Source organism: Heteronotia binoei, chromosome 20, assembly GCF_032191835.1.
Source record: "Heteronotia binoei isolate CCM8104 ecotype False Entrance Well chromosome 20, APGP_CSIRO_Hbin_v1, whole genome shotgun sequence".
Taxonomy (NCBI): domain Eukaryota; kingdom Metazoa; phylum Chordata; class Lepidosauria; order Squamata; family Gekkonidae; genus Heteronotia; species Heteronotia binoei.
This window is the reverse complement of record NC_083242.1, coordinates 23,392,713-23,405,304: the sequence shown is the minus strand read 5'-3', so window position 1 is coordinate 23,405,304 and position 12,592 is coordinate 23,392,713. Positions and strand designations below refer to the sequence as shown.

Sequence of the window (12,592 nt, the reverse complement as noted above, 5' to 3'; positions counted from 1 at the left end):
GACACTGACTGCTCAGCAAAGTTACATTTCATGTGATTACAGGAAGAATGCGAAGGGGACCTCGCGGAGGCCATGCCAGCTCTGGAGGCTGCCCTTGCAGCTCTCGATACTCTGAATCCTGCAGACATCTCCCTCGTGAAATCCATGCAGAACCCACCGGGCCCTGTCAAGCTCGTCATGGAAAGTATTTGTGTCATGAAAGGAATAAAACCAGAGAGGAAGCCTGATCCAAGTGGAAGCGGTAAACCTGGCAACAAGAGCCCATGGAGTGTTTGGTTTTTGTCAAGTGCCCCTTGAAGTCTCCATGTCTCCTTTTCTATCTGCTTTGATCTAATAATGATCTAGACCAGGGGTGGCCAAACTGTGGTTTGGGAGCCACATGTGGTTCTTTCACACATGTGTGGCTCTCAAAGCCTCACCACCCTATTGGCCAACTTGGAAAAGGCATTTCTCTCTTTAAATCGCTTCTCCAAGCCAAACCAGCTCTCCCTCCCTCCTCCATCTATTTCCCTCCCTCCCTCCCTCCCGCCGGCTCTCAAACTTCTAATGTTCATGTCTTATGGCTCTCAAACATCTGACGTTTATTCTATATCGCTCTTATGTTAATCTAGTTTGGCCACCCCTGATCTAGACAGTAGAAAACTATCTAACACTAGGAAATGCATACAACCTCTCAGGTATTTCAAATTTATAACCCACATTAAAGAAAGTTGTATTATTGCTACTCATTTCATTGAATTTCAACTATTTAGGAGGCTGCTGTAAGATTGACTCACAACATCAAAATTGGTTTTTAATTGGCTCACAACACCAAAAAGAAAGAGAATTACTAAAAAAAAAATTTTTTTCTAAAAAAGTTGTGTGGTGTTAATGTGGTTTTTTTTTTAAAATCTCTCCTTTATAAGTATTTTAAAAATGTTTATGTGAAATGCAGGTAAAATGATAGAAGACTACTGGGGTAGTTCCAAAAAGCTTCTTGGAGATCTGAAGTTCCTTGAGGGCCTAAAGACTTATGACAAGGATAACATCCCCCTGCCTGTCATGAAAAGGATCCGAGAGAGGTTTATCAATCACCCAGACTTCCAACCCGCTGTCATTAAAAATGTGTCCTCTGCCTGTGAAGGCTTATGCAAGTGGGTTCGAGCCATGGAAGTATATGACCGAGTTGCAAAGGTGGTGGCTCCGAAACGTTTACGGCTGAGGGATGCAGAAGGTTTGCTTTCTATACAAATGCAGAAGCTGAACACAAAGCGTGCAGAACTGAAGAATGTGATCGACCGTCTCCAGGCACTAAACGACGAGTTTGAAAATATGAACGATCGGAAGAAAGAACTGGAACAGAATATTGAAATATGTTCTCAGAAGCTAATACGGGCTGAGAAGTTGATCAGTGGCTTAGGAGGGGAGAAGGACCGGTGGACAGAAGCTGCACGTTTATTGGGTATCCGATATACAGACCTTACTGGGGATATCTTGTTGTCTTCAGGCACAGTGGCATATTTGGGAGCCTTTACCGTCGATTACCGTCTCGAGTGTCAAAATAAATGGTTGGCATTGTGCAAAGAGAAGGAAATCCCATGCTCCAGTGATTTCAGCCTTAGTAACACTTTAGGGGATCCAGTTAAAATCCGTGCCTGGCAGATTGCTGGATTGCCAGTCGATTCTTTTTCCATTGACAATGGTATAATTGTTTCCAATTCAAGACGATGGGCTTTAATGATTGACCCTCAAGGGCAAGCCAACAAATGGGTCAAAAATATGGAAAAGGGCAATAAGCTTTCTGTTATCAAGTTGTCTGATACAAACTATGTTAGGGCACTGGAAAATGCGATCCAGTTTGGGACTCCAGTCTTGCTTGAAAATATTGGCGAGGAGCTAGATGCTTTCTTGGAACCCGTGTTGCTAAAGACAACTTTCAAGCAGCAAGGGGTTGAGTACATGAGGCTCGGAGAAAATATTATTGAGTTCTCAAAAGATTTCAAGCTTTACATAACAACTTGCTTAAGGAATCCTCATTATCTTCCTGAAGTGGCTGTGAAAGTTTGCCTGCTCAATTTCATGATTACACCTTTAGGGCTTCAGGATCAACTTCTTGGGATTGTGGCTGCGAAGGAAAAACCTGAGCTGGAAGAGAAGAAGAACAAGCTGATTGTTGAAAGTGCAGCTAACAAGAAGCAGCTGAAGGAGATAGAAGATAAGATCCTTGAAGTCCTTTCCAAGTCAGAAGGGAATATCTTGGAAGATGAGACAGCAATTAAAGTCCTGTCTTCCTCCAAAGAGTTGTCAGAAGAAATCTCAGAGAAGCAGGAAATTGCCACTGTAACTGAGATGGAAATAGATGCAACACGATTGGGATATAAACCTGTGGCTGTTCACTCAGCAATTGTCTTCTTCTGCATCTCTGATCTGGCAAACATTGAGCCAATGTACCAATATTCCTTGATTTGGTTTATTAACCTGTATGTGCAGTCCCTGGCAAATAGCAGGAAAAGTGAGGTTCTGGAAGAAAGAATTGACAATATCATCCAGCACTTCACTGTGAGCATCTACAACAATGTCTGCCGATCCCTGTTTGAGAAGGACAAACTTCTTTTCTCCCTTCTCTTGACCATTGGCATAATGAAAGGGAAAGATGAAGTTGATGATGAAGTATGGCGTTTCTTACTAACAGGAGGGGTTGCTTTGGACAATCCTTATCCCAACCCTGCTCCAGAGTGGTTGTCTGAAAAATCCTGGGCTGAAATAGTTCGTGCATCAGGTCTCAAAAATTTGCATGGGCTGATGGATCATGTTGAATCTAACATCACAGAATGGAAAGCAATTTATGACTCTGGCAAGCCACATGAAGAGGAATTCCCAGGTGACTGGAAGCTGGTCATGGGCCTTGACCGCTTGATCATCCTCCGTTGTCTAAGACCAGATAAAATTGTTCCAGCAACCCAAGGTTTCATCTCATGCAACATGGGAAGAACATACATTGAACCTCCCACTTTTGACCTTTCAGGAAGTTACAATGACTCTAATTGCTGCGCACCTCTGATTTTTGTATTGTCACCAGGTGCTGACCCCATGGCAGGTAAGAATTTTTAATAACAATATGAAATAGTATTTGCTGATGGTAAGAGTGTACAATTGTTTTTGAATGGATCATGCTAGACTGCCACAGTGGATGTCACCAGCAGCAGGGTCATTGCCAGCAGCAGCTTCTCCCACCTCCAAACTTATCCCTCATTAGTTGAAGAACAAATCCTTCCATTAGAATAAGGGAGCATTCGGTGTACAGTCTCCTGGTAAGGGCCTTCCCTCCAGAAGGCAGAGTGGGGGGAGGGGGAGGGAGTGCCAGTAAGGTTGTGCCCATTGCTGCCCTCAACCAACAGCCTGCCTTGCATGCTCTGCGGAACAGTATAAGATCCTCCTGGGCACAAATGTTACTTGGCAGAGAGTTCCACTAGGTAGGAGTCAGGGCTGAAAAGCCCAGACTCTGGTCAAGGGCTGCCAGACATCTTTAGGGTTAGAGTTGTTCTCAGCAGAGCATAAAGCTCTTCAGGGGACATACTAGAGGAGGTGGTCCTGTAGGTACGTGGGCTCCAGATGACTAATGGCCTTAAAGGTCTGTACCAAAGCCTTGAACCTGACTGATACTCCACCAGGAGCCAGTGATGCTGGCGCAGCACAGGCTGAATATGTGCAGTCCTTGGTGTTTCCATTGTGCTTGTAGGTGGTTCTGCTAGCTTCAGGAGACACAAATGGGCTCTGGCCTGCAGAGCTGTTTTTATTTATTTGTAAAATAACTATATTCTACAGAACAGTTAAGAACCACGTGGCACAGCGTGATAAGCTGCAGTATTGCAGTCCAAGAACTGCTCATGACCTGAGTTTGATCCTGGCGGAAGCTGGGTTCAGGTAGCTGGCTCCAGATTGACTCAGCCTTCCATCCTTCCGAGGTCGGTAAAATGAGTACACAGCTTGCTTGGGGGGAAAGTGTAGATGACTGGGGAAGGCAATGGCAAACCACCCTGTAAAAAATCTGCCGTGAAAACAGTGTGAAAGCAAACTTCACCCCAGAGTCGGAAACGACTGGTGTTTGCACAGGGGACTACCTTTACCCTTTTTTACAGAACAGTCAGCCCAGTGGCAAAGCAGGTACTAAATCCTCAGCTAAGCAAAAATAGCATTAGCATTGTATATTACTTATTAAAACTATCAAAAGTGGACTGTGAGGAACAGAACATAGCAAAAGTAAGCAGGAGTGGAAAGACATTTGGGGAGGACTTTCTGAGGCTCTGCACCATATAGGCTGCTCTGGGGCATGTGCAGCTGCTGCTCTGGGAAAAATAAATATTAGTGATAAGAATAGATGACTGTTAAATCCCAGCAAACTGTTCCGATGCACCAAGCAACCTCTTGTAACTTGACTGTGGAGTTTTGGTTTCTTGAGTCATGTTTTCTGTTTAAAAAATGAGAAAACATGTTATGTTTGTTAGAAGTTATTCATCTATACGTGTCTCCCATTTCCTGCCCTCCAACACTAGGTTTGTTGAAGTTTGCTGATGACCTTGGCATGGAAAGCATTCAGACGATTTCGCTTGGCCAAGGCCAAGGCCCCATCGCAGCCAAAATGATCGATAAAGCTATTGTTGATGGGACATGGGTTGTGCTACAGAATTGTCATCTTGCAACCAGCTGGATGCCTGCCTTGGAGAAAATCTGTGAAGAAGTCATAGTGCCCGACAATACCCATGAGAAGTTCAGGCAAGAATTCAATCTTCCCTCTTAATGCTGGATAAAAACAGAAGGAATCTCATTAGCTAAGCTCCAAGCTCATCAGATCCCAAGAGAGCCCCTTTGTGCCTTCTTGTTCAAACACAGCGTCATATTGTTCAAATGCCTGTTTTTCCAAATGTTTGGGTCACTCCTGTCAGTCAAATCATATTGCAATGTTTGTTCATTGTGGTTGTCAGTTGAAAAAAAAGAAAAAGTATAATGTCTAGCAAGAACTGCTGTTTTAGAAAAGAACCACGACAATTCTCCTTTGGCATCGCAGTCTTGTAAATCCAGCTTCCTCCAGGCTTGTATTGCCTACAGGTGAATATATTATTACAAAAATGGCAGTTTTCTGAACTCACGAGACCAGGTTTCATACAGAAAAGATGGCCTAGAACCCTTGTACTGCCATGCTGTGTTTCTGTGGTCAAGGAAACATTCTTATTTGTATGAAACAGTACTCATTTATCTGAGTTCTCCACGGACAGACCCCTACAGATCACAGACGCAACTCCTGCAGCAAGAAATCAAATTTATTTCTGCTTTTTCTCCATCAGATTGTGGCTCACCAGTTATCCATCAGAAAAATTTCCCGTCAGCATTCTTCAGAATGGAATAAAAATGACCAACGAGCCGCCCAAGGGCGTTAGAGCAAACCTCCTTCGATCCTACCTCAATGACCCAATTTCTGACCCCACGTTCTTTAACAGTTGTGAAAAGACAGAAATGTGGCAGAAGTTGCTCTTTGGGCTTTGCTTTTTCCATGCTCTTGTGCAAGAAAGAAGAAACTTTGGCCCATTAGGTAAGGTGTGTGTGTGTGTGTTACTCATTTTACTATTTGCCCTGAACAATGGATTTTTGCACAGCAGAACTGCAGAAAGAGATGGTAGCTTCTTTGCTCTGAAGTTTTGGGAGAGATCACAGCAAAGCCTGGGTGCTGCCATGTGGTGGAAAAGTCCAAATTTTCCTGCATCAGGTTCTCTGAGTTTCCAGCTTCCATTTTTAAAAAAGGAAGTTTCACCATGCCTTGAGGAGATGTATTGAGAAAAAAAAATCTCTGCAATAAAATGGGATAGAGACTGGCTTTTTTTTTAATTAAAACTGGAACTCAGAGAACTTGATGCATATTTTAGTGTAATGATATATTGATATAACTATACAATCACCAATTTAACAAGCTACCAGGAAGATGAGAGAGTTCAAGTTCCCCTGCTTCAACCAACTCTCAATACTCTGTTCCAAAATCTTCACACACACACACACACGCACACACACACACACACACACACACACACACCCTTTCCCTCAAGCAGGAGGGGATCACCTTCTCCAGCTTTCCTTCAAAACCAGAGCCATGAGGAGACTGTCATCACGTAGCAGTCAGCACCCACTGAAGGAACATCAGCCAGTCATTATGGCCCATGAGGAATGGTCACTCAGCAGTCACAACGGTATTGATCTTCTAATTTGCTTTAAGGGCAGCTGCTGTCTGCTGTTTTTATATGTTTAGAAGATGTATTTAGTCAGCAATGTTTTCAACTTTTTTTCTGATTTTTTTTGTTCTGTTTTTCAGCTGAGTTGCTTTCCATTTCAATGATCCTAGTCTTGTAAGGATGGAAGGGAATAAATAAATGAATAAATGTAATCATAGAATCACAGAGCTGTAAGAGGTCATACAGGCCATCTAGTCCAACCCTGTACTCAATGTAGGATCAGCCTAGAGCATCCCAGAGAAGTGTTCATCCAGCCACTGCTTAAAGACTGCATTGAATCCCATGGTTATATTCCATGCATAGCTTTTCCCTATCTAAGCCCATTTGACTTCATTTAGAGGAATACTGCACAGGATTTAATGGCCAATATCTCTGTGGTCTCTCTCCTGTGCTTTTAGTCAGACACTAAAATGAATGGAAGTTGTGTTCTTTTAGGAAACAAAGCTTGTCTCTGCTTCTTCCCTTTGCTCATGGCAAGCAGTTTGGGAGTTTTTAAACTCCTGTCTATTATAACTTCCTTATGTTTCTTCTCCATAAACTGGGATTTTAAACCACTGCTTATTCCTGATTTAAAATTTTTGATTGTGGGGAAACACCAGGATCCAGTTTGTCCAAGTGGCTAACTAAAGTTTGAAAAGTTCTTAACTTGGGGGAGGGGGATTTGCCCAAGCAAGCCCACTTCATGCCCATCACCAGCAAACTGCTGTTTGTTCTTGACATCTGAATACATTTATAAAGCTTCCTGTGCCTCACCAGAACCCTCAGTCTGTGGTACCACATTTATTTATTTATTTGGCTTATATCTCTCCCTCCCTGCCAAAGCAGGCTCAGAGACATATAAAGACATTCAAAGACATATAAAAACCAGTATTGATATAAACCACAGATATAAACATATAAAAATACATAATAAATACTTTTAAAGTTTACTTGCTATAGCTCTTATCACTAATGCAATAAAGTTTATGTATGTAAATAAAAACATAAAACAATATCAGGTGCTATTTTGGTCTTAAAATAGAATACTGGCAGATAGCTGTCAATTCAATCCATGTTAAATTTGTTGTTTGACTGTTACTACGAGATGTTCTATTGCTAGAAAGATCCTGTTGCGATTGTGCATTTGAGGTGGGCCAGATAATTCGGTGTCTGTTGGTTTGGGCCAGATGGTTCAATATCTGTTGCTGTCTGTTGTCATTGATCTTAATTTACAAACGCCTGGCGGAAGAGCACTGTTTTGCAGGCCCTGTGGAACTGTGGAAGCTCTTGTAGGGCCCCAACCTCCTCTGGAAGCTCATTCCAGCAACACGGAGCTACAACAGAAAAGGCCCTGGCTCTGGTTTGAGCCTGGCCTCTTTAAGGCCGGGGATAGAAAGCAGGTTTTGCGACCCTGACCAAAGTGCTCTCTGGGGAACATGAGGGGAAAGGCAGTCCCGAAGGTATGCAGGACCCTGGCCATATAGGGCTTTAAAGGTGATAACCAGCACCTTGAAGTGAATCTGGTAAGCAATAGGTAACCAGTGCAGTGTTTCAGCACAGGCTGAATGTGTTCCCGTAAAGGAAGCCCCATTAACAACATGGCTGTAGCATTCTGCACTAGTTGAAGCTTTCGGATTTGAGTCAAAGGCAGTCCCATGTAGAAGGCATTACAGTAATCCAGTCTTGAGGTGACAGTGGCATGGATCACTGTCACCAAGTTGTCACGTTCCAGAAAGGGGACCAACTGCCTTATAAGCCGAAGATGATAAAAGGCTGATTTAGCAGTGGCTGCCACCTGGGCCTCCATTGTTAGAGAGGGATCCAGCTACTGGAATGCCCTTGGTTGCTTATTCTTGCATTGACCAGGGCTTTGGACTTCCAAGGTACTTTCCAGTTTGGACACCCTGCAATCCAAAGCGGAGTTACATACTTTTAAGGCTATTGTCTCCAGTGGACTGTAGAAGGGTGCAATAGTGCTTTGGACTACTGTGATCAAGTGCCCCCTTCAGGCATCTCTAGCATCCATGCTGGCTTTCTCCAAGCGACTTCCCTTCCTTTTGGCTCTCCTTTCTTCTCCTCTCTTAATGATCTTGTCTTTCACCTCCTGCTGTCAGCCTGCAGGCAGGGCCCGTTTCATTTTTAATCTTTATACAACACTGAATGATAAATAAATAACACTAGTTGTAGGAATAATAATAAAGCAGAAGCAAAGGCTTCAAGATATTTAAGTTCGAGCCCAGGGGCACCTTTAAAGACCAACAAATTTTATTCAAAGTATAAGTTTTTGTGTGCCACTAACTGGACTCAGACTTCCTTCTGCTGCTCCAGACCAACACAGCTACTCACCTGAATCTATCTTCAAGATATTTAGCTATTTATTTAGTGAAACATTTATACCCCACCTTTCCTTGTGGCTTATAGTGGCTTACAATATAGAATTCCAAACACTGAGTAACAATAAAACCCCAGTTTCCCCCCAGCCCCAGTGTACATTCCATTGAAAGCTCTAGTGCAGGGGTGGGGAACAGTGGCTCTCCAGATGTTTTTTTGCCTACAACTCCCATCAGCTCCAGCCATTGTCCTTGCTGGCTGGGGCTGATGGGAGTTGTAGGCAAAAAACATCTGGAGAGCCACTGTTCCCTATCCCTGCTCTAGTGAATAAAATTTCCTCCCAGGGTCTCCAAAAAGTTTCCAAGACTGGCGCTCCCCTCATCTCCTCAGAGAGCCTGTTCCAACCAGTTGTAAACTATATTCTTGAAAAAGAAGTGCAACTTAATGCAATCTGGCTGCTATGATCAATATATCCATATCAAAATTAACATTTACTAAAAGTAAGGCTTATTAACATTCAATGCATGATTAAATCAAAGACGTTTTGACCAAGAGGGAACGACATGTGGCAAACGACTGGGAACGACATGTGGCAAACGTGCACGAGCAGCTGTTGTACTGGGGGGGGGGGCTTGTGGTGGTCTGTGCTGCAGATCCCACAGCTCCATTTCAAATTGGCACAAGGGTTTAAAAGAGCCCAGCTGGAGTTCACCGAAGGCCCATCTTATAGAGTTGCCAACCTTCAGATCTGTCCTAAAGTTCTGTTGGGATTTATCTCCAGAGATCAGTTCCCCTGGAGAAAATGGCAATACATCAGGGGTCCTCAACCTTTTTGAGCCTGCAGGTGCCTTTGGAATTCTTTTTAACTTTTGGCACCAACTTTTGGTAGGCACAGCCGCAAAATGGCTGCCACAGTTGACCTTCAGTCTCAAGGCAGAGATCCTTTTGGCAGCTGTTGCCAAAACAATGTGTTTTACAATCTGCACAGCTGATCAGATCCCAAATGGGCAACCAGAGGGCTTGCTGGGCAGAAGCCCCATCTGGCCCCACTCTAGAAACACTTGGAGGGCACCAGGAAAGGTGTTGGTGGGCACCATGGTGCCCAAGGGCTTGAGGGCAAAACTCTATGGTTGTGTTTTTTTTTTAGGGGGGGCTGCTATAAATGCTAGGTAAAAGTTCTCCTCAATCTCCAGGATTTTCCCAGGCCAGAGACGACAACCCTATCCATCTAGGTCACTAACTTGTTTCTAACAGCAGCCCACTAGGTGCCTGGAGGAAACCTCTTCATCAAGGAAGTTTAAGCAACCTCCTCTCCTGCTGGTTTTCCAGTGCCTCTGAATGGAGAGATTCCCTTTGCTCTTGTGGCAGGTCACTGCTGCAGATTTACCCTCCCTGCATCTGTCCCATTGTTAACTCTACATGGTGGGAAGCAGCACTTCCTGTTGTCTGCCCCGGATCTGCTGCACATCAATTTCACTGGGGGAGCAGCCCGTGTTTGCAAGGGGGGCTTTCCCCCTCAAACCAAAGAGCAGACAGGGAGGGTTCTGCATTGAGGTTCTCTTATACATAAGTCATCTGTAACCTCCTAGGTGGCCTTCCCCAACAGCTGCTGTTCAAATTAACGAAGGCGGGTCCCTCTAAATGCAGCTGTTCAGTCTGGAGCGCAGTGATTCCAAAATGACAGCTAGGGGGCACATTAATAACATTTAACCAGGGTAATTTGGCCTCCTGTTAACCTGGAATGTGTTACTGCCTTGGAAGAGAAGATCATTAAAGAGAAATATCTCCCACTTGGCTGCATGATTCCCCCCGGGCTTCATTCTGGCTGCCTGAGATCATTAGCCTTTAATGACATTTTAATGTTTGCTAACGATATTATTTTCAGAACAGAGCTAACCGAGGTGTGCTCTCATAGCTTTTTTTCCCTTGAACTCTGGACAGGTTGGAACATTCCATACGAATTCAACGAGTCTGACCTTAGAATCAGCATGCGGCAGATCCAGATGTTTCTGAATGAATATGAGGAAATCCCATTTGAGGCTTTAACCTATTTAACAGGTGTGGACACAGCACCATGCGGCACAGGAAATCTATAGGCACACCTTGTGTGTGTGTGCGTGTGTGTGTGAGAGAGAGAATATCCCCACTTTTTTGTTTCATTTGCTGTCATTGTGAGCCTTTTAATTTCAGCCATTTACATTGCTGGTGTTCCTTATTGATTTACTTTTATGGCACTGTACTGCTAACAGCCGAACAACACATTCAGGTTTTTAATGAGTTGGGGTGGGGGAGTATTATATGCATATGCAGCAACAAAAATTGGGGGGAAATGGCTCCCTCCCCTTGCATGTTGTTTCTGTGCAGGAAAGCAGCTGAGGGGGGGGGGACGAGGGGAGGCAGGACCATTTCTGCCTCCTGCAGTGACATACCAAGCCCATTTGGGGCTCTCTCTTAATTTTTTAAAAAAGTAATTCTGTGCAGCTGCTGTGTGATTGTGGGAGACATGAGTTGGGGCTGGAAGCTGGACCTGACCCGGAAAAAAAACCCCTCAAATCTGTATCTTCACCCCCAAATGCTAACGCAGCTGTCCCTTTTAACAGGAACAATTCTATCAGAGTTTGCTAGTGTCTTTGAAGGAAAAAAGACAAACCTCAGTTTTGACCTGGGTGGGGAGAACCCATGTCAGAAACTAGAAGAATTGTCAACTTCTAGCAGTGTGGATGGCCGCAGTAGCCTCCCCCCCAAAAAAAAAGAAGAAGAAGAAAGAAAACAAGTCCAAATGAGACATGCTTCAAGGCATTCCGTAATTGGGATCTCTGGCTTTTTTAAAAAATAAAGATGCTAAGGGGGAGGGGGGATTGGAGCAGAGGCACAAATGTTAAAGGGTTAGCTGCAGGCCTCGAATTCAGTGGGAGCTCTCAGGAGCGCAGCTCCTGAACCTTTCTGAGAGTTCCATCTTCTTTTCCATTGAATAGTAGGTGCAGCTGCATAACAATCCCTGGATGAACTCCGCCATGTATTTTTCTACAAAATGACCCTTGGTTCGCTGCATCACTTCCTGGCACACACAAAGCGTCTCTGGCTAGGAGCTGGTCTTTGCCTTATGAGGGGAACCAGACGTACAAGGATTAAAAAGCTTAGAATAATTTTTTTTTTCTTTTCCACATAGCAACAACAAAAGAAAAATTATTCTAAGCTGTTTGATCCTTGTGTGTATACCTTTAAGAAGCTTTCTGCAGACACTTTACACGGAAGTCACTTCTATCCATAAGCCTCACTTTTGTTGCTTATGAGGGGAAGCAGGCAAGGGCAGGGCTACTTCCACCCTCTCCCCAGTGACCTCCGATGGCACATGCAGCCAGGATGCATAAGTGAGCAGGCCAGAGAAGGCTCAGCAACACTGGGCCCTGCCAGAGGTCCTGGGCTGGACCACAGCAATTGCCCCACTTCATGGTATGCTGACACCGGCTCTGCATACTGGAACCTGCAGCTCTCTGTGGGAGGGTGACAGAGACTGGAGAGGGAAAGGTTGAAGTCCCCCCACCCCCTGATTTACATCTGCACCACCCCACCCTGTCCACCAGCCAAGTTTATATTTTCTGCATGCATAACTTTGATCTCTCTCTCTTTTGTCCGCATGGACTCTTGATACCCCCAGGGGAATGTAACTATGGTGGGAGAGTAACTGACGATAAAGACCGGCGTCTCCTCCTCTCCCTTCTTTCCATTGTGTACTGCAAAGATATAGAAGAAGAGGAAAAATACAAGCTTTCCCCTGAAGAGGAATATTATATACCACCTTATGGGACATACCAGGTAACAGCACGAATCATGGGATGCACAGTCCAAGCAGAACACCCATAGTGGGTGCTGAGGTCCCAAGTGTCAGGACCCCCACAGTTCGAAGAGCACTAATGGTCCACTTTATAAATGGTTGTTTATTGACTCTGAACAGCAGGTCATAGGCGTGACGGCCTTTGCAAAGACCGGCAATGGCGGGCTATCTGGCCCCTTATATAAGTTAC

The 12,592-nt window shown here is 44.4% G+C and overlaps 1 protein-coding gene across 1 annotated transcript in view; it reads left to right on the top strand.

Annotated features, from left to right (window-relative positions):
* Window positions 1–12,592, top strand: part of DNAH3 (dynein axonemal heavy chain 3) — a 169,926-nt gene that overhangs the window by 134,863 nt on the left and 22,471 nt on the right. Inside the window, exons 51-56 of the mRNA XM_060261037.1 lie at window positions 43–241; window positions 935–3,076; window positions 4,533–4,752; window positions 5,322–5,566; window positions 10,509–10,625; window positions 12,226–12,383. Of these exons, the coding sequence (XP_060117020.1) occupies window positions 43–241; window positions 935–3,076; window positions 4,533–4,752; window positions 5,322–5,566; window positions 10,509–10,625; window positions 12,226–12,383 (3,081 nt within the window). The remainder of the gene's footprint in view (window positions 1–42; window positions 242–934; window positions 3,077–4,532; window positions 4,753–5,321; window positions 5,567–10,508; window positions 10,626–12,225; window positions 12,384–12,592) is intronic.